Source organism: Chrysoperla carnea, chromosome 4, assembly GCF_905475395.1.
Source record: "Chrysoperla carnea chromosome 4, inChrCarn1.1, whole genome shotgun sequence".
NCBI lineage: Eukaryota > Metazoa > Arthropoda > Insecta > Neuroptera > Chrysopidae > Chrysoperla > Chrysoperla carnea.
In genome coordinates this window covers 63170687-63190486 of record NC_058340.1, presented here as the reverse complement: position 1 = coordinate 63190486, position 19800 = coordinate 63170687, and the positions used below count along the sequence as shown (strand labels likewise).

The 19800-nt window shown below is 29.1% G+C and overlaps 2 protein-coding genes across 3 annotated transcripts; one reads left to right on the top strand and one right to left on the bottom strand.

Moving 5' to 3' along the window:
• Positions 1-1467: 1467 nt before the first annotated feature.
• On the bottom strand, positions 1468-13331 carry LOC123297293. Of its 2 annotated transcripts, none has more exons than XM_044878899.1 (5): positions 13321-13331; positions 2952-3146; positions 2668-2846; positions 1769-1932; positions 1468-1702 (listed from the first exon to the last, which is right to left on the bottom strand). In XM_044878899.1, exons 2-5 carry the CDS (start codon positions 3130-3132, stop codon positions 1501-1503), a joined length of 726 nt encoding a protein of 241 aa, XP_044734834.1. In that variant the 5' UTR covers positions 3133-3146; positions 13321-13331; the 3' UTR covers positions 1468-1500. The 2 variants fall into 2 exon arrangements, with proteins under 2 accessions (XP_044734834.1, XP_044734833.1); XM_044878898.1 differs by lacking the exon at positions 13321-13331 and adding an exon at positions 6933-7114.
• LOC123297292 (aldo-keto reductase family 1 member B1-like) lies at positions 12277-18598 on the top strand. Its single transcript, XM_044878897.1, has 4 exons — positions 12277-12458; positions 13352-13636; positions 17520-18070; positions 18427-18598. Exons 1-4 carry the CDS (start codon positions 12390-12392, stop codon positions 18467-18469), a joined length of 948 nt encoding a protein of 315 aa, XP_044734832.1. The 5' UTR covers positions 12277-12389; the 3' UTR covers positions 18470-18598.
• The last annotated feature ends 1202 nt before the right edge of the window (positions 18599-19800 follow it).

Here is a 19800-nt window from a genome sequence, read left to right as displayed (position 1 = left end):
ATCGGGATCTGTAGATCTAGTTGTTTTCGTTTGGTCATTATTTGTTTTTGCCAAGTGAGCCAAGTTTAATCCTAAGTACATTACATTGTCTGCTTGTGGGCCCGGGCTCTTAGATTGTTGAGCTTCACCGGTAGATGCCTTTCCGTAAAGTAACATTAACGGATTTAAATTCATTAACCTTGATTCTCCACTTTTTTATCTGGTTAAAATATCATCAAGCTCCGTCTACAGTATTTGGACTGCCACTGAAGGGTCTTCGTATGATGATAAAATAGCTGTGTTATCAGCAAAGGTTCCAGTGGTGATATAATCTGAAGTTGGTAGGTCAGATGTGTAGATCAGGTAGAGTAGAGGCACTGTTACGACACTGCTTAACGATTACGCCTAACCGTTTTGACTATAAAATGTCTATAACTTAATAATGAATCGATTTTTTTATTTTCTATCGAGGTAGCGGTGAATTTATCAACTTACATAGAAAATATTATTCAATTTGTTCAAAACTAAAAAATATTTCATTATGAATCCACCTACAAAAACTACGTAATGTTTTCTACGCGACTATAAATTATAGCGTACAATACATTAATGGATATCTCCCAGTAGAATATAATGCATATTAATGAGGACTACATTGTAGCCGAAATGAATAAGTAAATAAATAATTATATGTTAATGATAACTGCATTGTAGCTGGCACATAACAACAATTTTACAACAAATTGATAATACGATTGAAAGTTTTACTTCTATTTATAGATCGGTAACTACTAATTAATGGCTAAACCGGTTTTAATTAACGATCATAGGAAAACTTTGTAACGACCTGATGATTCTTATTTCTTATTGATCGTATGCAAGATCAATGAGGTCAATGGTTACCATTTCATATATATTACTTTGGTTACGCTATCAACCAATAGAGCTTTTCATTTACAAAATGATTTTTTTTTGTTTCGGACTGTTTTCAATCAAGTAAAGATATATCTTATATCTTCTATCCTTGTCAAAAAGCGCTGATTGAAAAAGATAAAATATATTTAACTTTCTTAGGTTGAGTAATTTTTTGACAACTGTCCGAAACACAAGCAAATCGATAAAAAGGTCTATTACGCTCAGAAAGTGAATTTCAAAGTCGCGCGGAACTACAGAAATCATAGATCCAGAATCAATAATATATTTTCGAGAACTGACATTATCGAATATGTAGAATTAAGAAAGTGATTTTTGCATCGGAATTCTTGAATTAGTTACTAATTTAGTGTCTGATTTGTTTTTGCGGTGGAGTTTATATGAAATGTGGAGAAGAAATAATAACAACTTGAGTGACGTCTTGAAATCTACTTTCTGAGCGTAATTGGTTGATAGCGTAACCAAGTAATACATGCGAGATGGTAACCATGGGTGGACCATTGATCTTGCATAGATAAAGTTACGTTCTTTAGAGGAAAATAAAAATTTTCATAATTTGTTAAACTAAAAATAATTTTATTTAATATATTATTCAACTTGTCGATACATCTGCCGAATTGTTTTAGTTGACTTTATATCAAACTTAAATCTAGGATCAACTTTTTCTAAGTCATCATATGATATTTCAAATAAATTCTGAAATTTACATTTTAAAGCTAATTTTTGTGATGCTATATTTGTAAAACATGTAACAGTCCATGGTATATTGAAAGCTTTACAAAGTGGTATCCTAAAAGAAAACAGAATGGAAGTTAATAATTTTGAAAATAATAAGAATATAATTTAAATAATTTACCGAGCATCCAATATTTCTTTTCCAATTGACATGCCTTGAAATCGTTGGAGAACTGATAAACCCATAGCACCCATATATCTGTCTGGTTTTAAAATTTTACTACCCTCTCGCCCGCAAAAATCTACGGCATCGTATATGGTTTTCCATTTTTCGCCAATTATCAACTACAAATCAAATCATTTAATAAATTATTTTCACAGTAAAAAGCATTTTTTAATTTAGAAGTGGAGAAGCTTTTTTATTTTTATTTAAAAACTTTTGCGCGATTTTTCTATACGCTACAGTTGAATCAGTCTTAGGTACGCATTTTTTCGCAATGAGTCATCACATAATAATGTAAATGAAAGATGAATCATTGTGAAAGTTTTTGACAAAAAAAATTATTTTTTACTTAAATGACGCCATAGAATTTTAAACTTTACATAGTTGCGTCAATCATTCATGTAACATATTTTTTCTTATTATTATTTATAGATTAATTGATAATAATCAATTATAATCATTGTTTATTTATATAAATTTTTATTATTGAAAAACATTTTTATGATTAATCAAACAAATAGATTCAATTTTTTTTAATTGAAAAATTTCTATAGTACTATAATTACATTAAAATTCTTTTTAATGCATGTCTGAAAGAGTTTAACTAAAAATCAGTCGACAAATTTTGATGAAACTTTTTTATTGTTATCGTTTTTTTCATTGAAGACATTGTTTCTTTGAGAAATCGCTCGATATGTTCTAATAGATACTTTCAAGTAGACTCAGTTTACAAAGCAAATCTCTCATCACGCGATTAAAGATTATCGAACGGTTGACGCGAGTGCTGACGTATTAAAGCTTTACAACATTCTCTTTGTGAAAACTTTATGAAAAAGGCATCCGAGTTAAATTTTTACCTCGTCCATAGTTGGATCATCTTTCTCCGCTATGTACGTCATATTGCATCCAACAAATCGTAGAGGTTTTCCTGGAATCTCAGGATCTTCTTCAAAACAAACAATCACCATTTTACCTTCTAAAATGTGACGCCATAATATTTCCATTCCCTCTATAGATTCAGGTTCACTATTGATATCTAGAGAAAAACATTGATCAATTATCAAGATATATTTATCAACTTGAAACTCTTGCTCGATAGTGAAAATGTTAAACTGAATGAAAATAATGAAAAATAGATTACCCAAACTTTTACACATAGGTTCATTTCGACAGAATGCTTCAACCATATGATCCAAAAGAAATGGAAACATGTCTTCTGTTGCATCTTGTACGAAAAATTTTCGTGTTCGACCATCTTTTACACGCTCAAATCGATGCCATATAGATGGAAAGGGTACTGTGTCAGGCCTTACAAATGGCATTGTTATTACGTGAACTAAAATAGAACAAATATTATTATTGTAATTTTAATAAAGCATGTGTTCGTAGTGGAACGTATGATGAATCTTCATAAATATTTTAGAGGCATAGTTAGGAGGTTTGAATACTATTTTTAAAAATAATTTATTAAAATTCATTAAACTTTATTTGAGATAATGTAAATTGACATATTTTTACTGACATAAACATTCTACAGTACCTAACTATTTTTAAAATTTTTGCATATTGACTACAGTCAGCTCACAAGCTACAATCAAATTATTTCTTAATGACTTTTCGGACATTATATAAGCAAAACTTATACGGTGTGACGAGTCATTGAGAACAGTTGCTCCCTGTGGTTGAATCCACTTTAAACATTTATTATTTATATCCATAGTTTAATAGGCGATGAGCTTCGGAAAAAGATATTATCTAAGAGTTAGCCGATGAATTAGGTAAATCATAATATCCGCGAATGTGAGCAGTGTGAACACCTGACCTAATTTGATCTACACAATAAACATGATCTAAGTAATTATAAAATCTTGATCTACTTGATAAAATCTTGATCTTATTTAGCTGACCGAGTGTAATTCCAATTATAAAAAAAGCAAAACTGAAAATTTAGAATACCTTAAAATAAAAGTCTAGATCTCGAACAGACACTTCGAGTGGGAAAAATTTTAAGCCATTTTTGAGTAAAAAATGAAAAAACCCAATAATTGATTTAGCTTTTCCCGATTTTCACCCCCTTCAAGAAACTTTCTTTAGACTTGAAGATTTATGAAATGCGAGAAGACGAAACAAGTGAGCCCTTTTTAAGAAATTTATTAAAAGCGAACGAACTTATTGTCTTCGTGCCTTAATGTCATACGTGCCTTAACTTTTAGTACCAGAAAGTTGGATTTTCTGGTGTATGTGATATACTTAATGGCCGAGACTTGGGGTATATCACATACGCTAAGGCTTCCAAAATTTTGGTCGTAGTAGAGTATAATCTTTTTCTTGTTCCCCTAGACGCAACTACGGTCTTTCCGGACGAAATTAACTCCGGGAAGAGCTTTTATCTTTATTTCTAGAGTGTTAATATGCTACATAGTTTTAACTGGTATTTAATAAAAAGTTTCTATTTGTAATTCCAGTTTGTTTGCTTAAATTATTAGAATATTTTTTTATTAATTAAATCCACTCCTGTTTGTAAAAAAAATGACATTCAATGACACTAAAATCAAAGAAGATTTATTTAAAAAATTAAAATTTTTAGTTTTTTTTTGTTTATTTCATAATAATAACAATATTTAATCTAATTAAATATAATTATAATTTTTAATATGATTAAAAAAAATGACTTAACAAACTACTGTAATAAAACGTCCATATTTTTGTAAAATCTGTTTAGAAATTTATGAAATTCATTTGTCATTATAAGTTCAAAAGTTCATGAAGATAATAATTTTCATTTTAAAAAAAATTGCGCTATTTTTGTGGGTCCCATGGACGCGTAATATTATTTTTTTTTAATTTGAGCCTTTCTAGTGCATGACGTGAAGGCACTGAAGTGCATTTTAGGTTTCTTCAAATTGATCGAGGGGTTTGAAAATGAAGTTGAGTTAGTTCCAAGGAAGTCACTGTTAGAGTTGTCAACTTCCCAGCTCCCAACGGGAAATTGCTGTCTCTATTTCATTGTTTTACACATTGATCTTTCTCTCACTTCTTATGCATATATAACAGCATTTTTTACGTACTGTATATTATTTCTCTTATAGCCTCTTTTTCCTATCTATGCACTATCTTCCTTATTCCTTTATCAAATTCCATGATTTACCCCTCATTTTCAAGCTTAGATTTGGCTACTAACGAAAAATAGACTTACGGTCTAAAAATGTTTATTATGTAATTTGTATATCATATCTGTAATAATATTGCCTATAAATATAAATAAAGTTTTTTGTGTCGTACTATGGAATTCCTCACGAGTCGAGCTGGTTTAATGTATTTATTTACAAATATTTTAATTTATTTTTGCAAATATAAAATTGTATTTGATTTAAAAATTCATTTGGAAAAAGAGTGGATGATTTTATTGTGTAATTGGAAGAAATTAAAGAATAATCATAATTACATTTGCAATATTAAACATCTGTGGTCACTTGACTCTCATCTGGGATTCATTACACTAATATTATTGATAAAAACAAATGAAATCTAATAGCCATATAACAAATTTAACCTTGTGATTTATTTTTTGCAAGTTGTGGATTCACTCTTTAGGTAACATTTAAGTATAGGTACACTTGATTGGGTACTTAAAAAAAATTAAATCGCTTTGAGGTATTTTCATTTAAATTTATTAAATAAAAAGTCGTGGTGAATATAATCTTTAGAAGTCGGGTCAATAAATGTCTGATTAATTTAATTATTAAACTTTATTTTTTATACTTCAACCGAGAAAATACAAGTTTTGTATTCCCTCGTGCTCTCTAAAATCACTTTTTCTAGAGCTCCATCATGTGCTGGAATTTCAAATAGATTGTATAATTTTTTTTTTTTTAATTTTTCACGCGATAATTATTTAAATTTTCGGGATGAAAATAATAATTTCGTACCTGAATGTTAATAATATTATGAGAAAAACTATAAGTAATCTTTAATGTCTAATGAAAAATATAAATCATGTACAATAAATTATAATGTTGCAATCGAAATTTTAATAATTATTGAAAAATTTCGCAGATAAAAAGAAATTAGTTGGATTTTGAAATTTTAACAATTTTAACTAAACACTGTGATCTTGTAACAAGTTCGTAACTAGGGTATGGCAAAGAGACACCTGCCATCGGTCGCAACAGAAATTGAGGCGCAAAACAAAAAAATATATTTTATACGTTAAACAAAAATTTAGTAAAGAATCATGTAAAAGGCGATCTCACTTCTGTGCTTAATTCCGAGACCAGGACTCCACATTCTTGAAATCTATTAGAGCTAAGTTAATTTTGATTGAAATTTTGAAAAGTACGACCCAAATTAAGTAGGATTACGTACTTGGTTTATCAAAATTAGATAAAATTTGGATGTGATAGAGAAAAATTAAATTTTTTGGATTCTGATGACGTCATAAAGTTAAAAAATTTTAATTTTTGATAACACAGGCAAATTTGATCCGATCTTATTGGAATTTTTTTTGAAACCCACTAATTTTGGGGCATTCTTTTCAGTTGTGATGACACTTTTTCGGTAGCTATCACTTTTGTGCTTAATTCCGAGAACAGGGCTCCACATTCTTGAAATCTATTAGAGCTAAGTTAATTTTGATCAAAAATTTGAAAAGTACGACCCAAATTAAGTAGGATTACATACTTGGTTTATCAAAATTGGATAAAATTTGGATGTGATAGAGCAAAATTAAATTTTTTGGATTCTGATGACGCCATAAAGTTAACAAATTCGATTTTTTTTTTGATAACACAGGCAAATTTGAATAGAGAGCACTCCGCGCACTTTTTAGTGCAATAATGCGAGTTTTTCTAGTTTTTTAAACTATAGTTTATTTCTTTTCAATACTTTCAAGTATGTAATAAACTTACTCAAAAATTTCGTGACTGACGCAAAACTGGACTTAAGTAATCATATTTTCTCGAGTTGGCTATTCCGAATTTAGATTTATACTTAGATTTATATTTGAACCACGGACTTTCGATTATTTTTAACTTCTAATATAAATGATTTTCAGAAAAAAAATAATTACTATTTTAAAAACGTAAAATTCCAGTATGCAAATTAATTTTATGTAAACACTTACATTTCACACACAAAATGAATTCAAATGACGAATATTAAATTAATTATTACTTAAAATAACACAAAAATTAATTAAAGCAAACAAATTCATGTTGATATTTAAACAACAATGTTATCCAAGTGTTTCGAGTGATATAAATTGTATATCACGAAATCATCTAAATAAATAGTGAAATTATTTATAATAATTTATTTATCATATATCCTGCAAAATATTATACTGTCAAACCGAAGCTAAGCCGACTGGTTACAGCGGGTGGGTAAATATAGGTACTTATAATGCTATAGTCATTATAATTAGAATTCATGTGTATGATACTTTAATTTTATCAATTAATTATTAAATAACAAATAGATTTATATTGGTGAAGTATCTACTTTTTTATAGAGTGGTTGTTGAGAGAATGGATTTCGTTATCTACGTACTTCTGGAAGTAATTATTATCGTTGCACAATACAGTTGAAAAAATCTTTTGATCAGAAGCGGTGGCAGGTGTAGACTTTGTGAACTTTACTCAATTTACCGGTATCGTAACTATTTTTAGTTTATTTAAATATATGTTGGTGTTTCCGGGGGCACCCAAACCTGGTCCTGTCTCTACTAGCGCATAACGTATTCCTTTATCTACTACATATTACCCAAATTATCGGAATACACTATTTTAATCTTCTCTCCTCGAAAAGGGACCCCAATTAATATGCAACGTTTTCTTTGATCTACTACATAGTCCCTCAATCACTTTCGGATGCAATTTTTATCCGAAAAACCCGCATGGCATTCATTAATATTTTCACACACATCATTCTAATTTTCATTTTTGAACAAACGATACTCTCCACCAAACAGATACATCAAACGCAATTGAAAATCGTCTAGTGTTAACTCTTAGGTGAAAACAAACCAATTCTGCGTCCCGTAGAATCGATTTTTTTATAATTCCACCCACTACCCCTTTTTGGACGCTATGAAACACTGCAATTAAGATGCATGTCATATGGTGTATTTGCATATAATATGACAATTCGTCAAAACTAGGTATAATTGGACATAAATAAATTTGTTTTTATTTGAGAACCTACTTTTTTTCTTAACTAATATAATGAATTCTAGTGACGTTCCGGAAAGGTTCTCAAGGATTCTGGAGTCATTTTCGAAGGGGTTTTTAATATGGCTATTTATTACTTAGTTTCTGATTATGGCATTAAAATTCTATAAAACAATCATAAGCTGTTTGTATAACTAATTACCGTCTCAATGATAATTTTAATCTAATGATGATAATTGCAATATTGTGCTACTAGGAATAAAATATTTTAATTTGTAAGCCTAGTAAAAAAATGCCATTTCATGTGCATAGGAAATTTCAAAATTTTAAATCAGAAATAAAAAATTTCATTGAAAATCTCATACTTTTGAATCAGTTTTAATAGATATGAATAATGAATCGAAAACGCCATTTGTTGATTATATAATTCCAATTTTTTCAGTGTGTTAATGGCATTGTTTAAAAACGCATTTATCTACCCAAATTTTCCATTTTTTTATATTATGTTTCTGATTCTATATATTCCAATTATACTATTTAATTATTTTCTTTGAATATTTAAAACAAACAAAAATCTTTTAATAACATTAATTTTCATAAAAATTCAATTTTGTAAAAATAATATTTATAAAAGCCTAATCAATAGAGAAAAATTATTATGCAAAGTTTTCAAAAAGTATCAAAACCTCCTCTGATCTCTGAAATCCAGGAATTTAGAAAAAATAACCAAGAGAAAAGTTTAACATGAATCGAAGGGATTTGGATTAGCTGTGTGTAATATTTTTCAATAGGCCTTTTCATCATGTCATAAACGCAAGTGCAGAGTTTATTTTTTCGTACTGACAGCAATAAGTAGGACTAAGATAGAAGATATTTGATATTCATTTTATCACATTGGTTATAAATCATTTAGTACGAAACAAATGTGAATCGTGATTTGAAAATGAAAAGCCCTATTGTCTTTAACTAAGGAAAGAGTTGTTTAGTTTGAAGGGTGGAAAATGATTGTAGCTTTTAATATTAACCTTGAGCTTCAAAGTAATTTTAAAATTAACGTATGTCCAAAACTGATAAGCTTAACAAGTTTTCATTTTTTGTTAAAATTCATTTTCTCGAAAATCAAAAAAATTCGGTAGAAATTAAATGCAAATTATTATCTATAATTGTCTTATTATTAAAATATTGTGGAATCTAATCGGTTTTCAAAACAGTGTTTTCAATAAAAATTATTATTATCCAATTTATTTTTTTGACTCATGAAGGGGAGTTACTTTTTGAAAACTCTGTATATACCATTTCCTATTCAGCAAAAAGAAATGACAGGCTATAATTTTCAATAATTGTAATCAGCTTATGTTATAAGCAAAATATAGCTAAAATAATAGTTATTTGTCTAAATCGATTATGGGATTAGGTATTTTTATAAAATAGATCCTTGAATTTTCATTTTAATAAAATGAATATTATTAAAAGAATTGTTTATTTTAAATATTTATTTAAATAAAATATTTAAATACACAATTAAAATGTACAGTAATCGACTTAGAATATGAACAGTTTGGGAAAATGAATACATTTCTTTTTTACTTGAGTAACTTTTCAAATTCATTTTTTTTTTCAAATTTGTTTGTGCAATTTCTTCAGCCGATACTTAGACGCTTTTCAGTCGCAACTCAATCAAATTTTTTTGTCTATATCTTATTTGATGATTAGATGAGTCTTTTTCGAGATATCTCCAGAACCGAATCAAAATAGCATTTCGAACCGGATTTTGGGTAATATTTCATCAAACTACTCATCAAAATCGTTAAATGACACGATTTTCGTATTCAGTGGATCAATATTACTCTGTATACCAAGTTTCATTAAATTCCGAAAATATCTTCTTGACTGTTTGATGACTACTTTCTTTTCATTTTATTCTAAGAGTATTCCAATAACTTTTCTCATCAGTGTATGCATTGTTCGTCGTTAATACTCAAGTAGCTATTCAATAGAACAATTGAAAAATATTAAAAAGAAATGTAGGGACGGGTCAATTTAGGAGAGTAAAGGGAGCAACACTCCCTCCCCAACAGTAATCTGATTCGACATTATTCTCGGCTATGTTTTAAAGCTTGTGCTCATTCGTAAGAATATTATCACTTCTTTTCTAGTTTTTATCGGGTGTGGAACTCTAAACTTGCACATGAGATATAGTTAAGAACACTCTCGATCAAATTACACATAGATACACAGAGACACAGACACACGTTTAATTATAACACCCTTCTTTTAAGTTGGGGGTTAATTGAAAAGTAATGATCGTCGATAATATTTTATACTTTTTTTTAATCCCACTATATAAATTGTAGGAATACCAATACCTAATATTAAATTAGGGACCTTTGAAATGAATGTTAAATAGAAATAACTTTCAATTGATTTAATATCCTAGATGTAGTATATATGTACTTAATTTATGCGCACAAGGGTCAATCTATTTTGCATAATAACATTAAATAATCTCTCTCAATCTAAGATGATTTTCTACTATTTAACATAATGCGAGAAATATGTATTAATTTATATATGCGGACTCGAGAAAAAAGGATGGAAATGAAGTATTGGGACGCTGATGGGAGAGTAAGAAAAAAAGGAACTGTTAATCATGAGTATACCATGGAGGGGGAAGCTACCTTATCAGTTCAGATAAAAAGCTGGATGCGCATCTGCACGCCGGAAAGTTGAAAAAAGGTAAGTTAGTCATGAGTGAAGCATGGAAAGGGATGATTCCTTGTCAGGCAAAAAGCCGGATACGCCTGTGATACGCAGGAGAGCCAAGATAGGGTAGCTGCTCTTTCCCTAGACATACAATAGTCACAGAAAACTCCAAAAATATATATAACTAATTCGAATAATTTTCTGGACAATCGAAGACGTAAAACAAATTTACAAACATTGCAATAGTGTATTGTTGGATTTTGAATCAATTTAGTGTTGCCCTCTACTTACCCTGTTGAAAAACACTGAATGAGATAAGGTAAAGTAGGGTAAAGTTGGTATTTGAACCGGTAAAATATCTAAATCAAAGAATACAGATACATAAAGAACAACAGTTCTATACAAATATACGAACTCACCATTTGGTATTTTGAACTTCTCCTCATGTTACAACCAAAAAAATACATTGGTTTTTTATATTCACCGATAGATGACTCTATGCGTATATTTTTATTTTTATTTTGTATCATCTCCATCATAGGCGTGCTTTTAATTATTTATTTATATCTATAATATTTCATAGACCTTTTTCATGAAAAACAGAAATGCTTTTTGATAATTTTTTTAATGAAAATATAGGTCGAGTAGAGCCTGTAACTCAAAAATTACGCATTTTTAACAATAAAAACACTATGAAAAAATTGTTAAAAAGTCACAATATTTGAAATATTTTAAAAAGATTTTTTTTTTGGCTCCACCGCACACGTGATCTGTGATGTCAATCCGACAAGCAATGACAATAAAACAGTGTCAACAATTGTATTAATATATTACTATTATCAACTTTAAATGACGTCAAACCAACCTTCGTGTAACATCGTGTGTTTCCGGATCGTTTTCGACAATTTGAATTTTAATGATTTTCATTCTGTTTTCATTCATACGACTTCAAAAAAATCGGGGAAAAAATTAGCCCATTTATCAAGACATTTACTTTCATTTAAAAAAAAGAAAAAAATGTGAAAAAGGTCTAATATTCAATTGATTTAAAGAAAAAATATAATCAAGTTTATTGCTTGAATTTTTAGGGACGTTATTTCACAATGAAATATTTTAAATGCACGCCTGTGATGAGACAAAATAAAAATATTATGCGTGTGTACCGATGTTTGAATTTTTACTCCTTTGACTTGTTTCAAAAACTCTAATTTTAGCACTTTCAGCGGCTCAGAGATTTTTTATTAATTCATCAAGAACTATTATCTTAGCTAGGTGCAATAATCAGCTACTTTCCATAATAATGAATCTTACAATGTCTTTTAATAACAAGTTAAACACATAGCTTTTTCTTTACTTGGCAGAAAAAGAAAGTACATGCAATTTTTTATAAATATCCGATGAGAACAAGTAATGTAAGTTAAATGCGCATTGCCTTTCCAATTTTATTGAAATAAAATAATATTTTCAATAAACAACGTAGCTTTTGTATAGAATTTAGTTAATCAAAAAGATATCAAACGATTCGAACATTTAATAAAATTGCCCCACTACATTTCCTCACAGCGATAAATATAAAACGAATTACAAAGTTGTTTATGGAATTATTCACATTCAAGCCTTGTTATTCAAAGGTTGTTTGTGTATTCACTTGACAGTTTTTCAAATACCCGGCGTTTTTTCTTTCAAAATTTTCAGTGTATAATTACAAAATGGCTGTACCAAGTGTAAAATTAAATAATGGTTTATCTATTCCAATCTTTGGATTAGGAACATGGAAAGTAAGTATTTATTAGATTTGAACTTTAGTTATTATTCAATTCAAGGTTAAATTGTTTTTTATTAGTCGTATTGTTATGTATAATTTTAGAAATTTTTGAGATATTTGAAACGGAATTTTCCAGTTTTCCAGTTTATATCTTAACTTTAAATTATTATTGTCATAAAGTTAAGTAAAGGTTAATAATTAGAATATATATGTATATATATATATATATCTTTAGAGTAACATCAAATGCAAACTGTATCTATTAATACATCTGTTAAGTGTTAATTAAATTTATTAATAATTATATCCATTAAAAAATAATATGCACTTATATAAATGTTACGAAGTGATTTTAAATAATTGAATCCATGAAACATGATAATTCATTCACTGCAATTAGGTTTTCGATAAAAACTAACCCTTCAAAATATTCGGATCCTACAGGGTATTCCATAACTGACGAGAGCTCCCTATATAATATACCAGTTAAAGATATGCTGTAAATTTGTTTTCTACAACTTTATATTTTCAATTTAAATAATATTAATTTTGAAATTCTCAAAAATAAAATGATAATTAATTCACTGTAATTAGGTTTTCGATAAAAACTAACCCTTCAAAATATTCGGATCCTACAGGGTATTCCATAACTGACGAGAGCTCCCTATATAATATACCAGTTAAAGTTATGCTGTAAATTTGTTTTCTACAACTTTATATTTTCAATTTAAATAATATTAATTTTGAAATTCTCAAAAATAAAACGATAATTAGCGGATCTTATAAAACATTTGCACCGGAAATGGCTCTTTTAAGGGTTTTAGCGTTAAGAGACTTGGGCACAACTAGCTCATTGCTAAAAATAATTTTCTTACATTTTTAACGAGTAGTATTTTTAATTTATAGTCAAAACCTGGTGAAGTAACTCAAGCAGTTAAAGACGCTATTGATATCGGCTACCGTCATATTGATTGTGCTCATGTCTATGGCAACGAAAAAGAAGTTGGTGAAGCATTGGAAGCGAAATTCAAAGAAGGTGTTATTAAACGAGAAGATATCTTCATTACCAGTAAACTATGGATTACATTCCTTCGCCCAGATTTAGTTGAGAATGCATTAAAAACAACACTCAGCAATTTAAAATTGGATTATTTGGATTTATATTTAATCCATTGGCCAATTGCTTACAAGGTATACATTTTGACTTTTAAATTAAAATTATTTTGTTAAATCTGCCTTATCTTTTATTAATCGATTGATTTTCTGATCTTGCTAACCCAACGTAATATCGACGAAGGTCAGATAATTGCCTTAATGGTAATATACATTAAATAGGTATTGGTTTAATCCATGAGTTCTTTGAAAAATAACTATTCTTTCAGAAAAAATTGCTAAAGAAAGGGGAAGGGGTGGGGGTAATAATATTAAAGTAGTGTAATATGTCTAATAAATAATATATCATTTATTATTTATAGCCCAGAGAAAGAAGACATAATAACTGTCGATCTGCTTAAAAAAATTCAAGTGAAGTTTTTTTTACCGGTATTATCTTTATTTAGAAACAAGAAATCGCCTATGCAAAGTCCATTGCAAAAACATGTCCACAAAAAATTCACGCTTTCACGGAGAGGCTTGAGACGTTGCGGTAGAATCGTTTACATGACGTTTCTTGTATGATAATCAATATATTAAATTTCTTTGTATAATTTTTACGCCATTCGACATGAACAGGCACGGGATTTACATTTTGTAATAAATTGATGTGCCTATCATTCCTGTCTATACTTGCATTTTTAATTTTTTGTAAGTCACGATTAACTATCACGATTTTGCCACTCGATAAAGTTTCATTACAAATAAAGCACGAATTATTTGACATTGCTTACTATAAATATTTTATTTTATAAAATACTACTCTAATTAACTCACGAGCAAATTTTATAATAGTTAAAACTGCCATAAACTTAATAGTTTACGAAATATTTTAAAGAAAACCTATTATCGCGACCTTTGATCTTGAATAATTATTTTTACGCACCTGAATTTACAATGGACTTTTTACGGGCCATTGCTTGCATTCAAATAAAGATAATTCCGATGAAAAAACTTCACTTGGATTTATAAGAAGAAAAACCATAATTTCCTGGGCTAGATTTGTTGAAATTGATTTTTTTACAACTTGATGAGTTTTTTTATATCAAACTGTTTACTCATTTCATTGATTTTTTTATTCAAACAAATTGAAGGTCACTAGTTCAATAATAACATAAACAAGTGAAAATAAACAATTGACTGAGTTAATTATTGAAATACCATACATAGACAGTGTTGATTACTCTACCACATTAAACATACATACATGTCACACATAACTAGTATAACTGATATTCCCATACTATACAATTTACGCCTAATTTGCGCCCTCACGGGTAAACACTGATGTTTACGAAAAAATGTGTTTTGTTTTTTATAAGGAACATTTTTTTTGGGTCCTACGGACCCAAGACCCAATTGACCCATGATGCTCATTTTCGAACTCGACCTCGCTTTTTACGTCCTGAGTACGCTGTAAAATTTCATCTTGATATCTCTTTTCGTTTTTGAGTTATTGTGTTGACAGAGAGACGGACAGACGGACAGACAACCGAAAATGGACTAATTAGGTGATTATTTGAACACCTATACCAAAATTTTGTTTGTAGTATCAATATTTTTAAGCGTTACAAACTTGGGACTAAACTTAGTATACCTTGCATATTACATATATGCATGGTATAAAAAGACTATTTGTTATTCGTCAACTTTTTTTTCTATTTCCGATATTTTAACCGTTTTTCTACGAATTATGTAATTATTATTTAATGAGTGTAATTTATTATTGTCTTCGCATTACGAATGTTTAATTTTGATGGGTGATAAAATCAATATACATAAAGAATTTTTCGTTGAATAAATCATATTTTATTAATTACACGGAGTTTCTTCATATCACAGGATCAATATTTGATCTCGGAGATCTGATGTTGGACCAAAGCCAAAGAAACACGCTTTGGCTCAGTCAACGTGATTTTATACACATTATAAATAAGTATTAACATTGATACGACAAATTTTCTTGACGAAAAGTTTTGACGGACATTTCATGAGCCCTAACACAGATTGTAAGGAGATGCCCTTCATTTACAGCATTTTTAATATCACCAAGTCGACAGAAATTAAGTCCTTCGTGCGTTAGTTATTCATTAGAAAATCGCTTATTGGATTTTAATGCTAAGAAAGACTCTATCTAGTGATAGAAAAAAATAACTATTGTCAGGACGCCAAATATAGCACAGCACTTTAAAATGTATAATAAAGCATATATCTTCTGTCTCTTTCATCATTGAAATAATCAGCTGATTGTTACGAGAATGATTTATATTTTGAAACTCGTGGCGCTGACATCTTAGCGTTAAAATCCAATATTTTCCATCACTCCATATCCAAATATTCTCAAAAATCAGATGCAAAATATTATAAATCAGCTTAATTTAGTTTTAATTTTTTACTGATAATGCTAATAAATACATTTTATTATTAGCTAGATTAAATTAGTTAAATTATTTTCTTAAGATAATCAATTTATAATAAAATTTGAATAGATTATGTTATCAACATTTTTTTAATAATTCATTATATAAAATTGCATCTTATCTTTTCAAAATTATTATAATTTTGTTTTTCAATAAATATTAACATTGTCATTAAAAATATAGTTGAAGTTATTCATAAAATGAATAGTAACACTTATTCATACCCTCTTAATAACTGATAATAAAATATACAAGGTGGGTCATTTTAATGTATAATGGCTAATAGCTCGAGTTAAGTTGCCGAGTTTGATGAGGAACATCATGTTCTGACATCATAATGGACCTAGTTTTTCAGGATTCTTTATTAGACAATTTAGATCCTAAACGGTAAGAGATAGAATAACACTTTAAATTAGAAAGTTGAACTTCATAAAAAAATATTTTTCATCCATTTTTTCGAAAATCGTCAGCTTTCGGAGGAAATGCGACTTAAAATTATGTCATTCAAAAAGTTATCTAGGGAAATGGAGACATTCGCCTGTGTCCATGACTTTGACCTACAATTACCGTTAAACTTTAAGCGTATTTCTTTTTCTACGAAAGCTGACGATTTTCGAAAAAATGATGAAAAATGGATGAAAAATAATAGTTTTTTATGAGGAGATCAATTTTCTAATATAAAGTGTTATTCTATATCTTACCGTTTAGTATCTAAATTGGCTATTATAGACACCCGAAGAACTAAGTCCAATCTGATGTCAGAACATGATGCCTTCCATTAAACTCAGCAACTTTTGTTTAAGTTATTTTTTGATTGGTTAACTAAAAAACGAGTTATTAGACATTATAGATTAAAATGACCCACCCTGTACTATCATACTATAAAATAAACAAATACTTCTATTCTTTAATTCTAGAAATGAATAGAATTTTAATTTTATGGAATATTTTCACTTAAATTTGAAAAAAATAAATATATCAATATTCAACAAATTAATTATTTCTTATCAAAACACTGTTTTTTGTTTGATTGGAATTTCAACTAAAATGTTTTTAGCATAGAAATTTGTTTGATAACGTTTTAAAAGACTCATTCATTACATTTTCAACGGTGAATAGCCAATCTTTGCCCATATGGCTAGCCTTGACACATGGTTAATCAAAAATTAGATGCTATTGTCTTCTCATTGAAGTAACACTTAATTAGCCCCAGCTAAGCCACTATTATAAATTGTCAAGTTCTAAACTCATAGGTAACAGAAAAAGCGAAACAGCAGAAACGCGGACATGAAAGGAACTGATGATACTTTACACTCACGAAAATGTGGTGATCGACCTCATATTTATATTTCAATCTCCTATTTTTTCTCTGGTAGGATTTAATTAGAGTCGGGTGTTAAAAATCTATGGGAAAAAATAAATATTATAGAACCTGAAATTCTGTATAATGTAAAATTTTAATTTTTTTACTAGTTTAATTGATTTTTAATGTTTTTTTACAGGAAGAAGGTGATCTTTTTCCTTTGGATGCCGATGGCAATATCCAACACAGTGACACTGATTACGTTGACACATGGAAAGCTTTAGAGGCATGTGTTAAAAAAGGATTAACCAAGTCAATCGGTGTATCAAATTTCAATAGCAAACAAATTCAACGAGTATTAGACGTTGCAACAATCCCACCAGTAACAAATCAAGTTGAATGTCACCCATATTTAAATCAAAAACGTTTAATTGACTTCTGTAAATCGAAACATATTGTAATCACTGCATACAGTCCATTAGGTTCACCAGATCGACCATGGGCTAAACCAGATGATCCAAAATTGTTAGATGATCCAAAATTGAAATCAATTGCTGCAAAATATGGCAAATCTACGGCGCAAGTTGTATTACGATGGAATGTACAACGTGGTAATGTTACTATTCCAAAATCCGTTACAAAATCACGTATTGCTGAGAACTTTGACATTTTCAACTTTAAACTAAGCGATGAAGACATTGCTTTAATTGATACCTTCGATTGTAATGGCAGAATTTGTCCCATGGATAGGTAAACATTCTTTATTAATTTTTAAGTAGATTTTTTTTCTTAGCACCACTAGAAAGAAAATTTTTTTTCTAGCAGCACTCTCAGTGATAAATTCGAGTATCCTCTATAAGAGAGATGTTCTTGTCAATTTCAAAATTTTGTTACAAGTTGCTAAATACTGATCTAAACACGTTTTATATCGAAAGAGAATATTTGATGGAGACAAATCGTGATATTTGCGATGCAAAAAATCTTATTTAGGTCGAATATTGACTCTGCTGCATTTATCCCATTCTTTAAAAACCTGTAAATTCATAAATTAATTTTTTCTATAGTTATTGATGGATTATAATTTGTTTCTTTTTCGCTTGTTTCAGATCTACTGAGAGTCCACACTATCCATTCCATGAGCCATTCTAAATGATTCAAATATTTGAATTTATTATCGAATTCGATATTTTATGAAATATATACACACAAAAAAAAATGTTGTCACCTAATTATGTTTTAGAAAGTTTTATCACGCAATAAAAAAAGGAAAAACTGAAATAGATAGCATACATTATTATTACTTTTTTTATTGAAATTATTTCTGCTGAAATAATTTTTCAGATCTTTCAACGTGTGAAAAAAGCGAGAGGAGTTTTTAGTAACGTTATCCAGTAGGAAGCCGATTAATTTTTTTTGAATTCCATTTGTCATTAGAATTACTATGGACACCCAATGTATCAAATATTTTCTTCCACGAAACCAATGATACTCATTGAAACGCAACCAATTTATGAACGGAAGCAAAATCGTACAGCAGCGATCCGAGTGTCAACTAGCGCCGAAATATGAACTAAATTAGCTTACAAAGTTTTTTAGGGCATAAAATCAATTAAAATGTCAATGTAGATAATATGTACCTGCCCCAGCCAACTAGCTTTAATTAGCCGCCGTTTAATTTACAGCCTAGCCTTTTTACTAAGCTGCGTCGTTCAACCAATGATCATTCAATCAAACAGCTAGACAAATGACTTGGATCGATAACGTTTAACTACTTCCCTAGCCTAGTCATGTACTTGCGTCGACAAGGAACGATATCGTTGGTGATTCTCACAGTTTGATTGCGTTTATGCCAATATCTTCGAGAGAGGCTGTGTAGTTGTAAGTCTGTTGTGAAAAAAGTGACGGAATAATAAATATTAAATGTTTGTTTTAAAAACAAAGTGATTTCTGGATCCAAATGCTATGGAATTTTAACTTGCGTTAACAAAGAACATTTTATTACAAGCTTTTATTTAACTTGCAATATATGTATGTATGTATGTTTGTCCGGGTGGAATCTTGCAACTCAATTTTGAAGCAGTTATCGTCAACCGATTGAGCTGAAATTTAGCATGCACCCTTATTTTGAAAGACAATGCATGGTAAGGTAAGGTCTTGATTTTTTTTTGTACAAGCTTTTTTTAGTCTTAAATTAAAAATTTTAATAAAAAATACTTTTTAAGGGACGAGCTTTTATTGTATTAAAAAATAGTCACCCTATTATATGAATAGCCTAAGTATCAGCCAGCCAGTTCCTTAAATATTGTATTAGACGCTACGGCTGAATATCATTCAGGCCGCAAGTTTGAAAGGCGGCGTTTAATAAGAAGGCTGGACTGTTAACTGAACGGCTAATTAAGCTACTTGACTGCGGCATACTCATAATACGTGATTCGCTGGAATAAAAAAAGGAATGCTTAGAAATAATAAAAAATTATTGA

What these genes read in the sequence shown, in the direction of transcription:
- LOC123297293 (XM_044878899.1), bottom strand. Translation starts at nt 3,132, where the DNA reads ATGCCATTTGTAAGGCCTGACACAGTACCCTTTCCATCTATATGGCAT. An exon ending in ATGATCCAACTATGGACGAG is followed by an intron (nt 1,933 to 2,667) that starts GTAAAAATTTAA and finishes TTTGATTTGTAG; the next exon opens with TTGATAATTGGCGAAAAATG. An exon ending in AAAGAAATATTGGATGCTCG is followed by an intron (nt 1,703 to 1,768) that starts GTAAATTATTTA and finishes GTTTTCTTTTAG; the next exon opens with GATACCACTTTGTAAAGCTT.
- LOC123297292 (XM_044878897.1), top strand. Translation starts at nt 12,390, where the DNA reads ATGGCTGTACCAAGTGTAAAATTAAATAATGGTTTATCTATTCCAATC. An exon ending in TTGGATTAGGAACATGGAAA is followed by an intron (nt 12,459 to 13,351) that starts GTAAGTATTTAT and finishes TTTAATTTATAG; the next exon opens with TCAAAACCTGGTGAAGTAAC. An exon ending in AGAATTTGTCCCATGGATAG is followed by an intron (nt 18,071 to 18,426) that starts GTAAACATTCTT and finishes CGCTTGTTTCAG; the next exon opens with ATCTACTGAGAGTCCACACT.